The sequence below is a fragment of the Manis javanica genome, chromosome X (assembly GCF_040802235.1).
Source record: "Manis javanica isolate MJ-LG chromosome X, MJ_LKY, whole genome shotgun sequence".
Classification (NCBI taxonomy): domain Eukaryota; kingdom Metazoa; phylum Chordata; class Mammalia; order Pholidota; family Manidae; genus Manis; species Manis javanica.
This window is the reverse complement of record NC_133174.1, coordinates 101,123,682-101,144,621: the sequence shown is the minus strand read 5'-3', so window position 1 is coordinate 101,144,621 and position 20,940 is coordinate 101,123,682. Positions and strand designations below refer to the sequence as shown.

General features: G+C 36.8%; 2 protein-coding genes across 5 annotated transcripts in view; one reads left to right on the top strand and one right to left on the bottom strand.

Moving 5' to 3' along the window:
* TMEM164 (transmembrane protein 164) overlaps positions 1-20,940 on the bottom strand; it is a 331,399-nt gene that overhangs the window by 23,437 nt on the left and 287,022 nt on the right. The window lies entirely within an intron of this gene.
* AMMECR1 (AMMECR nuclear protein 1) overlaps positions 1-20,940 on the top strand; it is a 133,275-nt gene that overhangs the window by 53,145 nt on the left and 59,190 nt on the right. For both annotated transcript variants that reach the window (XR_012127432.1, XM_017671502.3), the window contains exon 2: positions 6,061-6,171. Coding sequence is in view for 1 of the 2 variants with exons in the window: in XM_017671502.3 (XP_017526991.1) it covers positions 6,061-6,171 (111 nt within the window). In the remaining variant the exon portion in view is untranslated. The remainder of the gene's footprint in view (positions 1-6,060; positions 6,172-20,940) is intronic.

Sequence of the window (20,940 nt, the reverse complement as noted above, 5' to 3'; positions counted from 1 at the left end):
ATTTGGGTGATTATATGTGGTGATTACCCTTGGTTTACAAGACATATACACACACTTTCAACCTTCCCAGTCATTCATAAGACATTATACTGCCTCTCTTCCTCTGGCATCTGCCAGTTAAATTAGCATTATAAAAATGGAGGGGAAAAGAAAATAATGCTGGTATGATAGAATTTCTGGGAACACTAAACAAAGAAAATATCTGAAAGATTGGGAATTCTTGATTTCTGCTTTTAGATATTTGTGGTCTTCTATACCAACCCATGCTGTCTGTTCAAGCAGTGTCTCCTTATTTTCCTGAGTTCCATGGGGTACAAGCTGTTTACAAAGATTAGAGGGAGAGGAGTTTGGTATCAGATTATAATGGTGATTTCGTGTATTTTCCTTATCTGCAGTATAGGATTGGTATAGATGAGAAAGTGTCAAGTGCGTTGGAACTTTACCTTCCTCCCCACCCTCCCATTCCCCAACCTCTCTCTATTTACCCTCTCCTATTACTCTTTTTTCAGGGCTTCCCATTAATTTGAATTTCAAATAATCTGGAAAGAGTTAAGCTTAATTTTTTCATTAGTGATTCATTCATTCATTTAAAAACCTCAAGTAATATGAATTACTTAAACAATCAGATCAATACCTAGCCTAAATAGTTGTTAACCAATGGTAAATGGAAATGTTCATCTGGCAGAAATTTGTAGATGTTAGGTAGTTTGATGAAGGCTGGCTAGACAACAAGAAAAAATGACATAAGAAGGTTGAGAAGGAGTCAGAAAGGATGTTAGGAGGCCATTAAAGGTAAAATGGTAGGTTTGGGTATGGGCTTCTGATGGGAATGCTATAAAAGCTTGTAAATTAGGTCTATTGTTTTGAGGAGGGGAAGGAGATTTGTGCTTAGCTGTCACCTATGAGGTACTATGCAGTACACATGAGATTTTCCTTTTCTGCGGTGTTTTAGAAGACATCTAAGTTTGCTACTCACAGATTTTCTCTATACTGGGGGCAAAAATTAAATTAGTAGTAAGAAAATTTGGACAACTAGCCAGCTTCTAACACGAACCAGCTTGGTGACCCTGCACTTAGTCTCCCAGGATGGCTTTTTATTTTTTACCTGTAAAATGAAGAGGAAACAGATATTCTCCTAAACTTGCTTTCAGCTAATAACCTTTGATACATTATTATATAAATTTGAACTATGTGCTAAAGTTTTTGTTAGGGACTTTCTGTGGACTGAATTGTGTCCCCCACAAAATTCATATGTTAAAACCCTAACCTCAAATGTGGCTGTATTTGGAGATGGGCCTTATAACGAGGTAATTAAGGTTAAACCAGGTCATAAGGGTGGGACCCTGATCTGATAGGGTTAGTGTCTTCATAAGACAAGAAGCTAGAGAGCTTGTGTGCACTCGTTCTCTCTTTCTGAATGCTTAGAGGAAAGGCCATGTGAGGACAAAGCAGCCATCCACAAGCCAGGAAGAGAGGGCTGTCACCAAAAACAGAAGCCTGTTGGAATGGTGATCTTGGGCCTTCCAGATCCAGAACCACGAGAATTTCTGTTGTTTCAGCCATGCAGTCGGTGGTATTTCATTATGGCAGCCTGAGCAGACTAATATAGGGATTAACCATATTGAATACATTCTTATGAATTGAATCTGTAGTTAATATGACTTTATAAATGAGATATATAACTTCTTTGTGTTGAAGTGGGAAGTAAAATGTTTTGATCTGGTGGTGAAATGAAGATGCCACCATTTCTGTTTTTGACAGAATGAGCTACTAGAACCTGGGGAATTATGTTATTGATTTGGATATTACGAGTAATTCAGTTGGATTTTTGAGCTACATAGCAGAACCTGAGCATAGGTGAGAAGCAGTCATTATTTGATGGCAGAATAAAAGAACCATAGCAAAGGGCTTCTCTCTTCCCATATCTACTATAAAATTAACAACCTTGTTGAATGTCCCATTATAATAATTAGTATTATATTGGTGGGAGTTGATAGCATGTTGTTAATGTTGCCACCTATAAACCTCATTCTAAAGAAGAGCAAATTGCCAGAGTGGGGGCTTGCAAATGTCTAAGGCTATTTTTTTACCTCCATTTTTGCCTTGGTATGACAGGGGAGATAGGATTTATGGTAAAATATTAAGTAAGTAACCTTTTTCATAGTTGTACTCCTCTCCCACAGGTGTATTTCTAATCTGTTCTGGTCTGCATCAATAGAGTAGTCTCCAAAGAAGGGCATAGGAAGTGGCATGCAACTTGAACTGGGGAATATCCTGTTCAGATTTATATTGCTTTTCTGTACTTTTGCTGGTTCCATGCAAGTTTGTTTCCCTGAGAGCTACTGCTATTGACCTGATGGCTATTGGCTGCCAGTTGGCAGAGAAGATTCACCTAAATTAGGTGGTTACTTCCTATTCCTGTCTACAGACTTGGAAAAATGGAGTTTGCTTTCCTCCAAAGATTTCTCAGAACGTAGTAGTACAAAATTAGTGGTAGGAAAATTCCTTTAAAAGCTATGTCTGGTTACCCTCAGATAAACATTTCCATTAATATTTCATTTCATTTTGAGCCCCTTTCTAGTTTATAGTATTTTTTTCAATGTATGTAGGTGGCCTCAAACCACATGGTAAAAGTATTTTCCAAAAATATTCGATCTTTGTCTTACTATGTTTTCCTTATTTCCTTGCCATTGAGTAGCTCCTTTAATAGGCTCAAATTCCTTTTTCTACTTTGTTCTTTCTCTGATTGTGTTGATTTCTTCTGTCCTTTTTGGGAACACATACATGTTTTTAACAACACATTTGAGAATGAATTGTCTATTTCTTCTGTGTTTTGGGAAAAGAAAAATTTTTGTTGCTATTTTTAGATAATACATATTGAATGTTCCCATTGCCATTGCCCTGTACAAAGTAGTTATCACATGCAAGATACAATTTCTTGTGTTTGGTGATGTTTATCCTGTTTCAGTCTACTTTAAAATGTTTAACTTCCCAAGTTCTTTTCCCCATTAAGTGTTGTTTTTAGGTATTTGGGGTGTTTTAATAACATAATAATGCTATTTTTTAATTAAATTTTTATTGAAGAGTAACTGACACAATATTCTAGTTTCAAGTATATAAAATAATCATTATTTATACACATTAGGAAATGGTCACCACAATAAGCATGGTTACTGTCACCATACAAAGTTGTTACAGTATTATTGGCTATGTACCCTATGCTGTATATTATACCCTTGTCTTATTTATCATATAACTGGAAGATTTTAACCTTAATTCCCTTAACCTAGTTTATCCTCTCTCTATAAGTGTGTTTCTGTTTTGTTTTGTTTTGTTTTGTTTGGACATATATGCGTTCTTTATAAAAGACATTGGACGAGCACTTGTAAATAAGAAATTAGAGTCCCAGATTTTGAAGGAATAGTTCCATTCTGTCTACTAAAAGTCTGATTTTTTCCATCTTCAGGCATCTGCCCTAAACCCAGTGGGGTTGTTAAATAGCAACCCCTCCCATCTTTGACACTGATACTTCCCCGCAATGCCAACCCCCAAAGTGGATGTTGCCTGGGGCAGGTAAGGATCAGGGAGAATGCAGATTATTCTGTATCTGCTTTGCCTTTTATGAGGGCTCTTGAGAACACATATTCAACAGTGCCTAAAATTCATAGAATGTTAAATCTCGAAAAAACCATAGAAAGTTACCAAGACTGTTAGACTACTTCCTGTTCTATGGAAGTGCTGTGCACTTTTACATCTCCATGACCTTGCTTATTATGGAGTGCCTTTTCTCCCAGGCTGCTGGCAAAATGCAGCTTATCCACTACCCCCCAAATTCGTCATCCCTGCGTCAGTGATAACATAATAAGAAAGTGTATGTAATTTCCCCTATGTGTTTGAATGCCCTCCAACATGTTTCATAATACAGTGTTTGTGTTCTTTTTTTAGCCACTCTACAAATTTTGAATGTTTCCTGGAGTATATATAGGATTATAGTAAGAATGATGCACATACGAATTTTAGCAAGATAAGAGAATAGAAGATCCTTTTAAATGACTTTGATGTCTAGTGTTTTGATAGGAAATGAATCCACTTACATCTTGAGGTTTCTCACTCAAGTCACTGAGGAAGAGAATATACAACTTAGTTCTGTGTTACTGAGAAGCCATCGTGGTATTTTAAAGACATGTTATTATATATACTACAGTATGATTCACTTTGTTCTGAATCTGCCAAGGGGCCTGGCTTATGTAGAGATATTTTATATAGGCATCGTTATGGGAGAGGATCGACCGACATCTTACTGTCGGTACAAAGTTAGCTGATGTTGACGCTACCAAATTACGAAGTGAAAAAGCAAAGAGGTAAAATTCATCCTTAATGATAATGTGTGAATTTTAGGATACTAGTATTTGTTTAACTAATAGAAGAATTCCCATCTAACTCTTGTCTTCCTGATCAACTATTAGTCAAGAGTAATTAGAGGAAATGCCCAACTGGAACATCACAATTTTGTCTCAAGTTATAAGATTTTTCATACATATGATATAGAAAGCAGAAAGCCTGAAATTTACCTTCTGTTTTTTATTTTGGTACCTTTAGTGTAGGTCATCCGACACTTGAAAATTAACATTGACAATAACCTGGCTTTATACTTCAGCCGTCTTTTTCAGTGCCTCTGGGCATTTGGCTCTTGGAAGAAGGTAATTCCTAGTACTGCTCCCTGATTTGTAAACATTTAGTCGGGAACCTCTCTGCCATTGTGGCTAACTGTCAGTATAACTTGGGTGATTGAAGTGCTCAAACAGGGTATCTTTTCACCCAACTGCTGATGACTGACTAGAGAGTACATTAAAGAAAGAATGTGTTCTCCAACTCAACAGCATATTATAAGAAATATATGACATATAGTATGTCCCCCTAAAATTTAAATTTTTAGAAAGCAGAAATTTACTATAATATACTAATAATACGTAGAATACTCATATTAACATGAACCATCCCCAATTGTAGGGTAATTCTCTTTTTACAAAATGTTTCCTAAAATATGTAAATTAATTTCATAAAAACTGACATAGAAAGTTGTTTCTAATTAGAAAATAATTGTTTTTAGACTTAATCATTAATTGAGGCTGTCAGTGGTTTGCTGCTGAATCCAAATATCAACTGCATTAAACCTCATTTGAAAGCAAATTACTTTCTTGATGCCATTATATTATAATTGATACTTTGAAATTTGATGCTTGAGAGATTGTATTTATTGGCAATTTCATCCAAAAAGTAAAATAAATGTTCTGGTTTTAGAGTATTACTTTGCTAATGTTTGCTGTTGTCCTTCACCTCTCTTAACCCTACTCATTTTTCTAGGTCAAGCTGAAGACGATCAAATTTGATGAAATTTTCTATCCTAATAGCTTAATTTATGGCATTTTGGACATAGTTTATAGCACTTATTTCCTTTTGCCTTGCGTTAGTTAGCTAGGAACGTGCATGCCTTCTGCACCAGCTCCTAGAGAGTGACGACTGTGTTTTAGATAACTGTTTTTCCTGTAGCACCTCTCACAGTACTTTGCCCGATATACTCAGTAAAGTATCTCCTGAAATTGTTGAATTTTTCCCCTGATTTTCTAAACTAGACTTACACTTACAAGTCAGTGAGTAACTTGAGGTTTAAATAAGGGATCAGGCAGTCAGCCACAATGGTTAAGGCTCTGTAGTCAAGATTGCCCAAGTTTGAGTTCCTACTTTATTAGGTATTAAATGTGGGGCTGCCTCATCTGTAAAATAGCAATGTTAGTAACAACATCAGCCTTCTGGAGTTGTTGATGAACACTAACACAATTTTGTTTAAAACGTTGTGCTGCCTAGCATATAGGAAGCACTCAATACAGTACAGCTATAATTACTGCTAAATGCAGGCCTGTTGGACTAGACTCAGCCCATTGAGGGCCTACCATTTGGTCTTTATATCTTAGGCACCTAACCTTGCATATAGTAAATACACAATAAATACTTGCTTGAGTTGAACTGATTGATTTACCTTATTTTTGTCTTCCATTACAGCCCACTGTTTGTAACATGGAAGATTGGTCGAGACAAAAGATTGCGTGGATGCATAGGTACTTTTTCTGCCATGAATTTGCATTCAGGACTCAGGGAGTACACACTTACCAGGTGAAGATCAACTTTTGTTGTCTCTGCTTCTACATTAAAAAAAACCTAGGAAACTTGAACCTGATACTTTAACTCCTTTTCCTTTACTGAATTGCCAACACTCTTGACTCCTTTCATGTCAAATTATTTCTTCTCTTTGACAAATTCCTTATCTCTGATGAAATGTTATTGATATATATTGTAATATAAGATACTGTGATTACATGTATTGTGCCATAGATGTTTTGAAGTGTTTTCTTTGAATGGCCAGCTTATTTTGTATAGCTTAAAAATCAATGACCAAACATCTGTGGGTTACCAAAACATATTATTTCAATAATAGCAGTCATTGTGCCTTCTCTGTTAGGCTTTTTAAAAACTGTTGATATCTATTTCATCTTACACATTTTGTACATTTTTATGTATTTTTGAAATTGAAGGGACAACTTAGGAAGAAAGTGATGCCATAGCCTGGCAGCATAATCATTCACATTCAGTTTACACAGAATTAATTGTAGCTTACTTATTTTGTTGCATCTAGCACAAGGACAAAGAAACAAATGCTTCATTACAGTTGGTAAGACTTTGTAATTTCTATACTCACAAAAAGCTATCTAGCACACCATCTGATTTCTGTGGTTCAAGTTAAGATTTCTAGCAAATTGTATTCCAAAATTATTTCAAAGGAAGAAAATTCCTTAAATAATAAGCTATTAGTAAAGGAATTTCCTGTTTTTGTTCATATTTGAGGGTGATTATCTGATACAGTTTCTGTAGTTGTAATATGCACAGTGTCTGTCCAACAAGAAATTGGTCCCTGCTGACTATTGGTAGTTGGGGCAAGTTGCTTAACCTCCAGTAGATAAAGTAGTAGTTATGGTATTTTGTTCTATGTACTTAATAGGGACATTAGGAAGATGTTAGGGGAATAAAGTAATAATCAATCACTACTTTGCTTCAAGATTAAAATTATGGAACATTCATTATTTTATGACAGACTTGTATAAATGCAACTCATAGCACCAGTTAATAAAATGCTGTTCACTGACTTTAGTATTCTTACATTTGAAGGTGTAGCTCATAGCTGCAGCATTTTCTTAGCTTGCAGTGAAGCCCAGGAAGAAAAGCAGAGGCCTGGAGGGTCACGTTCATTCTTAGATTTTCATAGGTATTACAAATCGGGTGTTTGGACTTATTAAAAACATACAGGTAGTAAAGCGGGCCAAACACATATTCTGGAAAGATACAACTTGGCTAAAGATGGTTTAAATGATAGTCTAGGCATGTTAGATTTTTTTTTTCCTGACATAAAATACCAGACTTAGCAAATTCTGCCAGTTGACTACCTCTTTGGGACAGGTGCATGTGGAATTGCTCTTTTAATAGCTAACCAAAGGCAATTTATCATACATTTCCTAAAGTAAGTTGTTACAAGGAGCACTGGTTTCTATGTATTGCTTGAAAAAAATATTCTATGCCTAAATAAGTTTTAGGAACGCTGGTTAAACAAATTTAAACAGCTCTGCTCACTGCAGGACTTCTCAGAACCATTTGTGCTAATAGTGCTGTAAATCTCTCACAGATACAGAATATAGCATTTCCCAGACTTCAGCTTTTCTGACTACAGAACCCTTCATCCTCCCTCACGCAACCCAGTGTCTCATGCCATTAGTGTTCCAAGAAACACATTTTCAGAAACACAGTCTGTTATAAAGTTTGCATTTTTCTTTATAGTGGGAAATCCGAGTTAATAGCATAGAAGCTTTTTGTACTTTGTAATGAAATATGGCAGAAATCCCAGTATCAAACATTATATACTTTAGAAATCCTTAGTCGTCGTGACTGTAGTAGCAATTTCATTTTGTTTAAAGAAAATATGAAATTATTTTGCCTGTATTGATAAGAAGGGATGAAAATAGCCAACTTTTCTGGACTTGTGTCTCCACCAAGGTAATTACCAGAATTACAATACACTTTTCCAACAATAATGTGATTCTGAATGAATTGTTCCACTAGTTGATAGTTGAACTTGGAAATTTGCCTACATTTGTATACATGGCTGCCCTCGTTGTAGTCTATGGCACTTCCTCTTTGCTTTTCATGCTTTTATATAACCTCTTGAAATTGTGCATGGCACATTAGTGAGATGTTTGTGTTTTTGTGCGTGTATGCACACACATACGAATGTGGTCTTCTCATTTTTGTTTGGCTTAATTTCTTTTGCTTAATATGATAATATAAATGAAGTTATTTGGAAGAGACAAACAAAAGAAAACATGTCTTGCAATATACAGTCGCTCTTTTTTTTCTGGATTCATTTTAGAGTCAAACTGTGGAGTCATTTTAAAAAGTTAGAATATATTGTCTTTCAGTCCAATAGAACACTTATCATTTCTATGAGCTGCTCCTGCCGTTGTTGTTACGATTATTATTGACAGTTACCATTTCTTAAAAACTTACTACATGTCAAACACCATAGAGGAACATTATATGCATGGGCCTCACAACAATTCTTAAGGATTATTATCTACATTTTAAAAATGGGGAAAAAAATCTGCAGAATTTAAATAATTTACCCATTCACACATTTAGTAGGTGGATGAGCCAGTATTCAAACCCAGGCCATCTCACTGCAAAGTCTAAGCTCTTAACTGCTACTTTTAAGGTAAGGCAAAATTAATTTTTCTGAGAATTTGTTTGACAGCTGTGTCATGAAAATAATGAACTTGAAAGTAGGTTACTATAAATTATAAATCATGTATCAATAATTCTTTAAAACTTCTAGTTTGGAGTTAAAATTGAAATTTTGGAACATTATTTTAAATTCCAGAAAATCCGTAGATGGATTTATAAGAAGTATATAACTCAGGATTGTACAGACTTGACAGAAGAAAATTGATTTGGATTAATGTTGAAGTAAAGTATAATGCTATTACAAAAATACACTACTATATGACATGAAATATCTTTGCTATTTCATATGAAATATCTATAAATAGAGGTATCTATGTATTCTTTGGCTAACATAAATAATAGACTAGACTTGGAGAAGGCATATAGTTTTATTCTTTATTTTTTTTTCTTGAATATAGCTTTTCTTAGCATGGCAGTTGGTGATTCTTGGTGTCTGGTTTTCCAATATTAAAAACCCATAAATCAGGGGAGGAGCCAAGATGGTGGCATGAGCACAGCAGTGGAAATCTCCTCCCAAAACCATATATATTTTTGAACATACAACAAATACAACTATTCCTAAAAGAGAGACCAGTGGATACAGTACAACAGCCAGGCTACATCTACATCAGCGAGAACTCAGAATCTCACGAAGGGGGTAAGATACAAGCTGTGGCCCTGCGGGATCCGAGTGCTCCCTCCACCCCAGCTCCGCGGTGGGAGGAAAGGAGTTGGAGCCGGGAGGGAGTGAAAGCCCAGGACTGCTAAACAACCAGCTCTAGTAATCCACACCAGGAGCGCAGAAACACACTGCATGGTGTGCTGGTTATTAGACAAACGGAAAAGCAAACTCTGCGGTTGGGTCTATGCAACTGGCTCCCCACAACCGGCTCCCATGGGACAAAAGAAAAGCAAGTGCTTTTTGAAAGTCTTAAAGAGACAGGGTCCTAACAGCTGGACGGAAGCATCCTGGCACACTCAGCCCAGCAGCTGGGAATCCTGGGGAACTCTAGGCGACCTAACCCCCTGGGCAACAGCACAGCTATGAAGCTCCTCACAGTGATAAGCAGCCTGCCAGACGTTCCCCTGGTCACCGCGGCCCCCAGCACAACAGCCCAGTAGCGGGAGAGTGGCCGTGTGCGCCCGTGGTGGGGAGCGGCCCGGGAGTAGCCGCGTGAGGTGGCAGCGGCAGGGCAGCCCGGGAGCAACCGCAACCCCAGCGGTTGCCCAGAATCTCCTCCCAGCGCGCAGCCACCTGGGCCAGAAACAAAGGCTGCCCCCGGCGCATGGCTGCCGGGCACAGGCAAGAGAAACCAGGGCAAGGCGCGAAGATGCACCCCTCTCGCAGGAGAGCACACCCAACGTGCCTACCACTTGCTGCAGGGCTCTGGGCTACTCTGAAGGTGATTCCACCCACAGCAGCTTAGGGGATTAATCCGTGAGGCTGCTCTAGGAGTGCAGGTAACCAGCACAGGCAGCGGAGAAGGGCAAGGTGACCAACAAGCAGGAAAGGACTTTGTTCTCCCAGCTGACACATGCGCTACCTGCGTACAGCTACCTCTATGGTCATGAAAAGCAGAAGAATTTGGTCCAGTCCAGAATTACCCAGACAACCCCCGAGAGAGGGCCTGGGGAGACAGATTTAACTAATCTTCCTGAAAAAGAATTCAAAACAAAGGTCATAACCATGCTGATGGACCTGCAGAGAAATATGCAAGAGCTAAAGGAGCAAGTAGGAAGGGAGAATACAGAAATAAAACAATCTCTGGAAGGACTTAGGAGCAGACTGGATGAGGTGCAAGAGGCTGTTAATGGAATGGAAATCAGACAACAGGAATACAGAGAAGCTGAGGCAGAGAGAGACAAAAGGATCTCCAGGAATGAAAGAATATTAAGAGAACTGTGTGACCAATACAAAAGGAACAATATTCACCTTATAGGAGTACCAGAAGAAGAAGAGAGAGAAAAAGAGATAGCAAGTGTCTTTGAAGAAATAAGTGCTGAAAACTTCCCCAAACTGGGGGAGGAAATAGTCTCTCAGACCATGGGGGCCCACAGAACTCCCAACATAAGGGACCCTAGGAGGACAACACCAAGACATATAATAATTAAAATGGCAAAGATCAAAGACAAGGACAGAGTATTAAAGACAGCCAGAGAGAGAAAAAAGGTCACCTACAAAGGAAAACCCATGAGGCTATCATCAGACTTCTCAAGAGAAACCTTACAGGCCAGAAGAGAATGGCATGATATATTGAATGCAATGAAACAGAAGGGCCTTGAACCAAGAATACTGTATCCAGCACAATTATCATTTAAAAATATGAAGGAGGGATTAAACAATTCCCAGACAAACAAAAGTTGAGGGAATTTGCCTCCCACAAACCATCTCTACAGGATATTTTAAAGGGACTGCTCTAGATTGCAGCACTCCTAAGGCTAAATAGTTGTCACCAGAGAAAATAAAATCACAACAGAGAAAGCAGACCAACCGAATACTAACTAAAGGCAAAAAATAAAATTGACTACTCACAAAAGCAGTCAAAGTAAACACAAAAGAGTACAGAATAATACACCTAACATATAAAGAATGGAGGAGGAGGAATAAGAAGGGAAATAAAGAATCATCAGACTTTGTTTATAATAGCTTAATAAGAGAGTTAAGTTAGATGGCTAGATAGTAAAGAAGCTACATTTGAACCTTTAGTAACCCTGAATCTAAAGCCTGCAATGGCAATAAGTACATATCTTTCAATAATCACCTTAAATGTGAATGGACAGAATGCACCAATCAAAAGACACAGAGTAACAGAATGGATAAAAAAGCAAGACCCATCTATATGCTGCTTATAAGAGACTCACCTCAAACCCAAAGACATACACAGACTAAAAGTCAAGGGATGGAAAAAGATATTTCATGCAAACAATAGGGAGGAAAAAGCAGGTGTTGCAGTACTTGTATTAGACAAAACAGACTTCAAAACAAAGAAAGTAACAAGAGATAAAGAAGGACATTATATAATGATAAATGGGCCAGTCCAACAAGAGGATATAACCATTATAAATATATATGCACGCAATACAGGAGCACCAACACATGTGAAGCAAATACTAATAGAATTAAAGGAGGAAATAGAATGCAATGCATTCATTCTATGAGACTTCAACACACCATTCACTCTAAAGGACAGATCCACCAGACAGAAAATAAGTAAGGACACTGAGGTGCTGAACAACACACTAGAACAGATGGACTTAACAGACATCTACAGAACTCTACACCCAAAAGCAGCACATACACATTCTTCTCAAGTGCACATGGAACACTTTCCAGAATAAAAAACATACTAGGCCACAGAAAGAGCCTCAGTAAATTCAAACGATTGAAATTCTACCAAACAACTTCTCAGACCACAAAGGCTTAAAACTAGAAATCAATTGTGCAAAGAAAACAAAAAGGCTTACAAACACATCGAGGCTTCACAACATGCTTCTAAGTAATCAATGGATCAATGACCAAATTAAAACAGAGATCAAGCAATATATGGAGACAAATGACAATGACAGCACAAAGCCCCAACTTCTGTGAGATGCAGTGAATGCAGTTCTAAGAGGAAAGTGTATAGCAATCCAGGCCTATTTAAAGAAGGAAGAACAATCCCAAATGAATAGTCTAAAGTCACAATTATTGGAACTGGAAAAAGGAGAACATATGAGGCCCAAAGTCAGCAGAAGGAGGGACATAATAAAGATCAAAGAAGAAATAAATAAGATTGAGAAGAATAAAACAATAGAAAAAATCAATGAAACCAAGAGCTGGTGCTTTGAGAAAATAAACAAAATAGGTAAGCCCCTAGCCAGACTAATTAAGAGAAAAAGAAAATGTACACACATCAACACAATTAGAAATGAGAAAGGAAAAATCAGAACGGACCCCACTGAAATACAAAAAATTATTAGAGAATACTATGAAAATCTATATGCTAACAAGCTTGAAAACCTAGAAGAAATGGACAACTTTCTAGAAAAAGAAAACTTTCCAAGACTGACCAAGTAAGAAACAGAAAATCTAAACAGACCAATTACCAGCAAAGAAACTGAATCGATAATCAAAAACTACCCACGAACAAAACTCCTGGGCCAGATGGATTCACCGCTGAATTTTATCAGACATATAGAGAAGACATAATACCCATTCTCCTTAAACTTTTCCAAAAAATGGAAGAGGATGGAATACTTCCAAACTCATTCTATGAAGCCAGCATCACTCTAATACCAAAACCAGGCAAAGACCCCACCAGAAAAGAAAATTACAGACCAATATCCCTGATGAACATAGATGCAAAAATACTCAACAAAATATTAACAAACCAAATTCAAAAATACATCAAGAGGATCATAACTATGATCAATTGGAATTAATCTCAGGGATGCAAGGGATGGTACAACTTTCAAAAATCCATCAACATCATCCATCACATCAACAAAAAGAAGGACAAAAACCACATGATCATCTCCATAAATGCTGAAAAAGCATTCGACAAAATTCAACATCCATTCATGATAAAAACTCTCAGCAAAATGGGTATAGAGAGCAAGTACCTCAACATAATAAATGCCATATACGACAAACCCACAGCCAATATCATACTTAACAGCAAGAAGTTGAAAGCTTTTCCTCTAAGATTGGGAACAACACAGGGATGCCCACTCTCCCCACTGTTATTCAACATAGTACTGGAGGTCCTAGCCACATCAATCAGGCAAAACAAAGAAATACAAGGCATCCAGATTGGTAAAGAAGTCAAACTGTCACTATTTGCAGATGACATAATATTGTACATAAAAAACCTTAAAGACTCCATTCTAAAATTACTAGAACTAATATCTGAATTCAGCAAAGTTGCAGGATACAAAATTAATACACAGAAAACTGAGGCTTTCCTGTACAGTAATGATGAACTAACAGAAAGATAAATCAGGAAAACAATTCCATTCACAATTGCATCAAAAAGAATAAAATGCCTAGGGATAAACCTAACCAAGGAACTGAAAGACCTATACCCTAAGAACTACAAGACACTCTTAAGAGAAATTACAGAGGACACTAATAAATGGAAACTCATTCCATGCTCTTGGCTAGGAAGAATTAATATTGTCAAAGTGGCCATCCTGCCTAAAGCAATCTACAGATTCAATGCAATGCCTATCAAAATACCAACAGCATTCTTCAACAAACTGGAACAAATTCTTTTAAAATTCATATGGAACCACAACAGACCCTGAATAGCCAAAGCAATCCTGAAAAGGAAGAATAAAGCAGGGGGCATCTCGCTTCCCAACTTCAAGCTCTACTACAAAGCCACAGTAACCAAGACAATTTGGTACTAGCACAAGAACACAGCCACAGACCAGTGGAACAGAATAGAGAGTCCAGATATTAACCAAAACATATACAGTCAATTAATATATGATAAAGGAGCCATGGACATACAATGGGGAAATGACAGCCTCTTCAACCACTGATGTTGGCAAAACTGGTCAGCTACATGTAAGAGAATGAAACTGGGTCATTGTCTAACCCCATACACAAAAGTAAATTCGAAATGGATCAAAGACCTGAATGTAAGCCATGAAACCATAAAACTCTTAGAAAAAAACATAGGCAAAAATCTCTTGGGCATAAACATGAGCAACTGCTTCATGAACATATCTTCCCACGCAAGGAAAACAAAAGCAAAAATGAACAACTGGGACTACATCAAGCTGAAAAGCTTCTGTACAGCAAAGGACACCACCAAAAAAACAAAAAGGCATTCTAAAGTATGGGAGAATATATTCATAAATGACAGATCCGATAAAGGCTTGACATCCAAAATATATAAAGAGCTCATGCACCTCAACAAACAAAAAGCAAATAATCCAATTAAAAAATGGTCAGAGGAACTGAACAGACACTTCTCCAAAGAAGAAATTCAAATGGCCAGCAGACACATGAAAAGATGCTCCACATCGCTAATCATCAGAGAAATGCAAATTAAAACCACAATGAGATATCACCTCACACCAGTTAGGATGGCCACCATCCAAAAGACAAACAACAACAAATGTTGGCGAGGATGTGGAGAAAGGGGAACCCTCCTGCACTGCTGGTGGGAATGTAAATCAGTTCAACCATTGTGGAAAGCAGTATGGAGGTTCCTCAAAAAACTCAAAATAGAAATACCATTTGACCCAGGAATTCCACTCCTAGGAATTTACCTGAAGAATGCAGCAGCCCAGTTTGAAAAAGACATATGCACCCCTATGTTTATCGCAGCACTATTTACAATAGCCAAGAAATGGAAGCAACCTAAGTGTCCATCAGTAGATGAATGGATAAAGAAGATGTGGTACATGTATACAATGGAATATTATTCAGCCATAAGAAGATAACAAATCCTACCATCTGTAACAACATGGATGAAGCTAGAGGGTATTATGCTTGGTGAAATAAGCCAGGCAGCGAAAAACAAATATCAAATGATTTCACTCATCTGTGGAGTATAAGAACAAAAGAAAACTGAAGGAACAAAACAGCAGCAGAAGCACAGAACCCAACAATGGACTAACAGTTACCAAAGGGAAAGGGACCGGGGAGGACGGGTGGGAAGGGAGGGAGAAGGGGGGTAGAAAAGAAAGGGGGCATTACGATTAGCATGCATAGTGTAGGGGGGGGCACGGGGAGGGCTGTGCAACACAGAGAAGACAAGTAGTGATTTTACAGCATCTTACTATGTTGATGGACAGTGACTGTGAACGGGGATTTGGGGGGGACTTAGTGAAGGGGGGAGCCTAGTAAACATAATGTCCTTCATGTAATTGTAGATTAATGATACCAAAATAAAAATTAAAAAATAATTTAGAATATCTGGTTTTTCACTGTCTTTGTCTGTGATTAGATTATTGGGGTTTTCAAAATGCTACTCAGCTATATCTTTGTTATTGTAAAATATACATAACATGCAATTTACTATTTTAACTACTGCAATTTTAAGTGAACAGTTCTGTGGCCTTAAGTACATTTACATTGATGTGTCACCATCACCAACATTCATATCCAGGACTTTTTCATCTTCTCTACCTGAAACTCTGTACCCATTAAACGTTAACTTTAACCCCATTTCCCCCTCCCCCCACTCATAGAAACCATCACTGTAGTTTCCATCTCTATGAATGTGACTCTTCCAGGTGTTTCATACAAGTGGAATCACACAGTATTTGTCCTTTTGTGACTGGCTTATTTCACTTAGCATAATGTCTTCATGGTTCATCCATGTTTTAGTGTGTGTGAGAGTTTCATTCCTTTTATTCAGGCTGATTAATATTCTACTCTATATGTCTACTACATTTTGTTTATCCATTAATCTGTGGACGTTTGGGTGGCTTCCATCTTTTGGCTACTGCAAAGAATGCTGCTATGAATATTGGCATACAAATAGCTGTTTGAATACTCTTTTTTAAACCACTTTATAGAAGACAGTGATGTAGTTTGTTTGCGGTCCCTTAATCTCTAAAACCTAAATAAAAAACATGACCAGGTACTTTCTAAATGAAATGCCTATCTTGGATTAAGTTTTTATTTATAAACATACTGCTGTACAGTTAAAATATTTATCTTAGTCAAGCTGTATGTTCTCCTAACTGAAATTTTTATTTTGACTGAAATAAAACCTTACAAATAGGCTGATTTTCTCCCAGTTGTAAAAATGTATAATTTCTGTGTAGATATTTTTTCCCTTGTCCTTGGAAACTCTTTATAAAAGCAGGAAAGATTATAGCAAATAAGAAGCAGGTCAGAGAGCTCAGAATTACTGATGGAAGTTTATCCATGGTGACAAAATTAATGTCCACAAATTACTATATTTATTAGTGGTCAAAACTTCAACAGAAATAAATATTCTTTGCCCCAACTGAAGAAGAGTAATTTTTTTTTACTGAGCTACTTGCATTAAGAGCTTTTATATGTTAGAAAGCAGAGACAAATTTATATCCTTTTTTTCAGTACTTAGATTATATACTGTTATACAGAAGAGAATTATAACTAATATAGATGAACACAAACTTCTCAAATAAGATTCCTTAAGATTTTGACTAATAAATTCTCTAGCAAAGTGTAGGTCTATTTCTTTAGTTACATTTAAGTTGGTAGTAATTTATCTAGACTATGTAAGTGATTAATAGATGTGTTATTTCATAAAACAGGAATGTGGTCTATCATCATACTGAAATAACTTTCTTTTCTTCTCATTTATTTTGTGGTACTTAGACCCCTTGGCTATGAAGTGGTTACATAAGTATGGGCAGTGTCTGGGGCTTGATTCTCAACTATGCTACTTGGTTGCACTGCTTAATTCTGAGAAATTAGCAGTGGAGGTGTTTCTTTCTAGGGAACAGGGTGACCACATAAAATGTGATGTGCTTTGTGTAAGTGAGGGGTGTGTGAGAGAGAGAGGGAGAGGATGAGAGAGAGGGTGATTGTGTGCATGTCACAAATGTCCACTTACTATTGACCTTTTTGAGATATTAGAAATAGCTTACAGATCTACTTTAGTACTTTGAAGGGTCCTGGATAAAGTGAGTACTTCTGCATATTAAATACAAATTTGCTTTTGTATTTTAGTGTTGTAATCTGTCATGTTTTTAAAGCAGTTTAAGTTTAAGACTGTTGTAAACAGCATAATTATATCCCCCCCCCCCCCAGGGTGGACTATTTTGTGATCATTCTTATGCTTGACTATTTTAAGTATCTAGACTTGGTTCATTATGAAAAATTAGTTTAAACATTTAATATTAGTCTTCATTAGCATCACCTAGATTGATTTTTCTTATGAACAGAAAAACTGTACATGAGTCACTTCTGACTGAACACTATTGTCATAAAAGCTCTTACTGGAAATGTTAAGGCCAAACTATTTTTGGCAAGTGTCTGCTGTAAGACTCCTGGCTAAAATATGCTTTTTGGATAAATAAATTACATGTGTGAAATACATTATGCAAAATTAATTAGCTTAATTTACAATCTACATTTTTTTTGCCTTTTTACAAAAGGCAAGACAGCTCAAGTCCTAAAACTTTATCCTGATTTGTTAGTTTCACTGTAGAAATTACCAAATGAGAAATTGTCAGAATTTATAAGCATTTAATTTAAGGTATAATTTGGAACCTAGATTGTTATATACCCTTTACTCAAAATTATCCACAAAATAGCATGGTTAAACATATTCGTGGAAATCTAGAATCCTTACTTTAGCCGATAGTTTAATGTCCTCCTTCATTATTCCAGGGTTGTGCAAAATATGCAGATCTGTGGTCAAAGAATGACCAGCAGAATGTGGAAAGAGAAACTAAAGAACAAGAACCATTCCTAGTATGGGTAATGGCTCCAGAGTTGGAGAATTATCTGAATTTATATAGCACCTACTGACACAGAAATTAAGTATAGTGAGTATATGTCAGATTCCAATTCCTTTTCACATCTTTCCAATCTTCAGTCTCCAATTGGATTCAGAATCACAGGCACAATACCTTTGAGCAGAAAAACAGAAATAGCCATCTTTAAAAAGGCAAAGGTGTGAGAGAAGCTGAAAGTGGGCTTTTGTGGTATCAGAACTTCTTGAGTTTCATAAGAGAGTAAATTCCAAGAAATTGACCCTATTCTTACATCTATCTATAAACTTTACCCCTTTGCTCCTAGGAGGCTACTATTTCCCCCTTTAAGCATGTTTGAACAATTCATCCTGGGAAACTGGTCTAAATTTTACCTTCGGAATTCATAATGTAGTAGGAGAGATAAGAAGTTATGTAAGTAGAAAGTGATTTTTGCCAAAGAGGCAGAGAAGGTGATATTAGATGAATAGATACTCTACATCTATAATAAAAGCAGAAATGTATTAAAAGCAGTTTAACAAAATCATTTCATTTGGTCCATTCCTAATTCAGTTGGACTAAAAGCAAAACACTTTACAGCATCTTTTACCACTTCTTGGTTTGTTTTTATCCTACATGGACAAAATAAATCCCAATTACAGGGATATATGTAAGTTGCTAATACCAATGTGACCACATACAAGGTATTGAGTGTCCTGAGAAAGAACTAATGTATATTTTGAAGGGGAAAATGAACTTGCTCTGGAAAAAAATTAAAACTTCAGAAATAGAGTATTCTTAAGTGAGTTTGTGCACACACACACACACAGAGTTCACAAAGGAGTAGCTAGAGTCAGTTGGAGTATAGCTTTGGTGCTTGGCAAATGAAGAAAATTAAAAGTTAATAAGTTTCATTTCTGGCTCCCTCTTGTCCCATTAAAATGAATTCATATTTTGTTTCAGTACAGAAAACTGGGTTATCTACCTTCTTTCCTCAGAATCACTGCTTGAGATATACCTCATTTTTTTTTAAAATGAAAGACTGAAGTGGCAACGATAAATTAGAACACACGTATCATATGAAATCATTACATTAGATGAGGTCTAAAATCATACTGTAGGTGTTTAACAATGTATTTACTTTTCTTTGAACATTAACAAAATAAATACTGGGTTTACCTATAACTATCTAAAGTATTTGAGTCATTAGAACGTGAACGAGCAAGAGAACAGGTTTGTATCTCAGTGTTCTGTAAGGATCAGATAGACACTTGTACCATTCTATGTTCAAGACAGTTTTTTTCTGTCTAGACCATCATGCACTCTTACCACTTCTAGGGGACAATGTTACTAGCAATTTAAGTACTTTGAGATAATTGAGTGTTGAGGTTTTGTGGAGCAATATTAAAATTTTAGTTATTGTTTTGTGAGCATGAGAAAATACTTTAAAAAAGATTACCTTGAAAGGCAAAGAAACAAAGCCTTCCTCTGTGATCTTTGCCCTTCCCTTAAACATTAAACTACTTCAAATGTGGACATCCAAAGTAGTAGCCCTTAGAAAAATATCCTTTCATTATTTATATATTTGTATATTTATTTATTTTAGTATCGTTAATGTACAATTACATGAACAACATTATGGTTACTGGACTCCCCCTATTATCAAGTCCCCACCACATACCCCATTACAATCACCATCCATCAGCATAGTCAGATGCTATAGAATCATTACTTGTCTTCTCTGTGTTATGCTGCCTTCCCCGTGTCCCCGCCCTACATTATGTGTGCTAATTGTAATGCCCCTTTTTTCCCCTTATCCCTCCCTTCCCACCCATCCTCCCCAGTCCCTTTCCCTTTGGTAACTGTTTGTCCATTCTTGGGTTCTGTGAGTCTGCTGCTGTATTGTTCCTTCAGTTTTTCCTTTGTTCTTATACTCCACAGATGAGTGAAATCATTTGATACTTGTCTTTCTCCATCTGGCTTATTTCACTGAGCATAATACCTTCTAGCTCCATCCATGTTGTTGCAAATGGTAGAATTTGTTTTCTTCTTATAGCTGAATAATATTCCATTGTGTATATGTACCACATCTTCTTTATCCATTCATCTACTGATGGACACTTAGGTTGCTTCCATTTCTTGGCTATTGTAACTAGTGCTGCAATAAACATAGGGGTGCATATGTCTTTTTCAAACTGGGCTGCTGCATTCTTTGGGTAAATTCCTAGGAGTGGAATTCCTGGGTCAAATGGTATTTCTATTTTGAGTTTTTTGAGGAACCTCCATACTGCTTTCTACAATGGTTGAACTGATTTACCTTCCCACCAGCAGTGTAGGAGGGTTCCCCTTTCTCCACATCCTCACCAACATTTGTTGTTTTTTGTCTTTTGGATGGTGGCCATCCTAACTGGTGTGAGGTGATATCTCATTGTGGTTTTAATTTGCATTTCTCTGATGATTAACAATGTGGAGCATCTTTTCATGTGCCTATTGGCCATCTGAATTTCTTCTTTGGAGAAGTGTCTGTTCAGTTCCTCTGACCATTTTTTAATTGGATTATTTGCTTTTTGTTTGTTGAGGTGCATGAGCTCTTTATATAATTTGGATGTCAACCCCTTATTAGATATGTCATTTATGAATATATTCTCCCATACTGTGGGATCCCTTTTTGTTCTACTGATGGTGTCCTTTGCTGTACAGAAGCTTTTT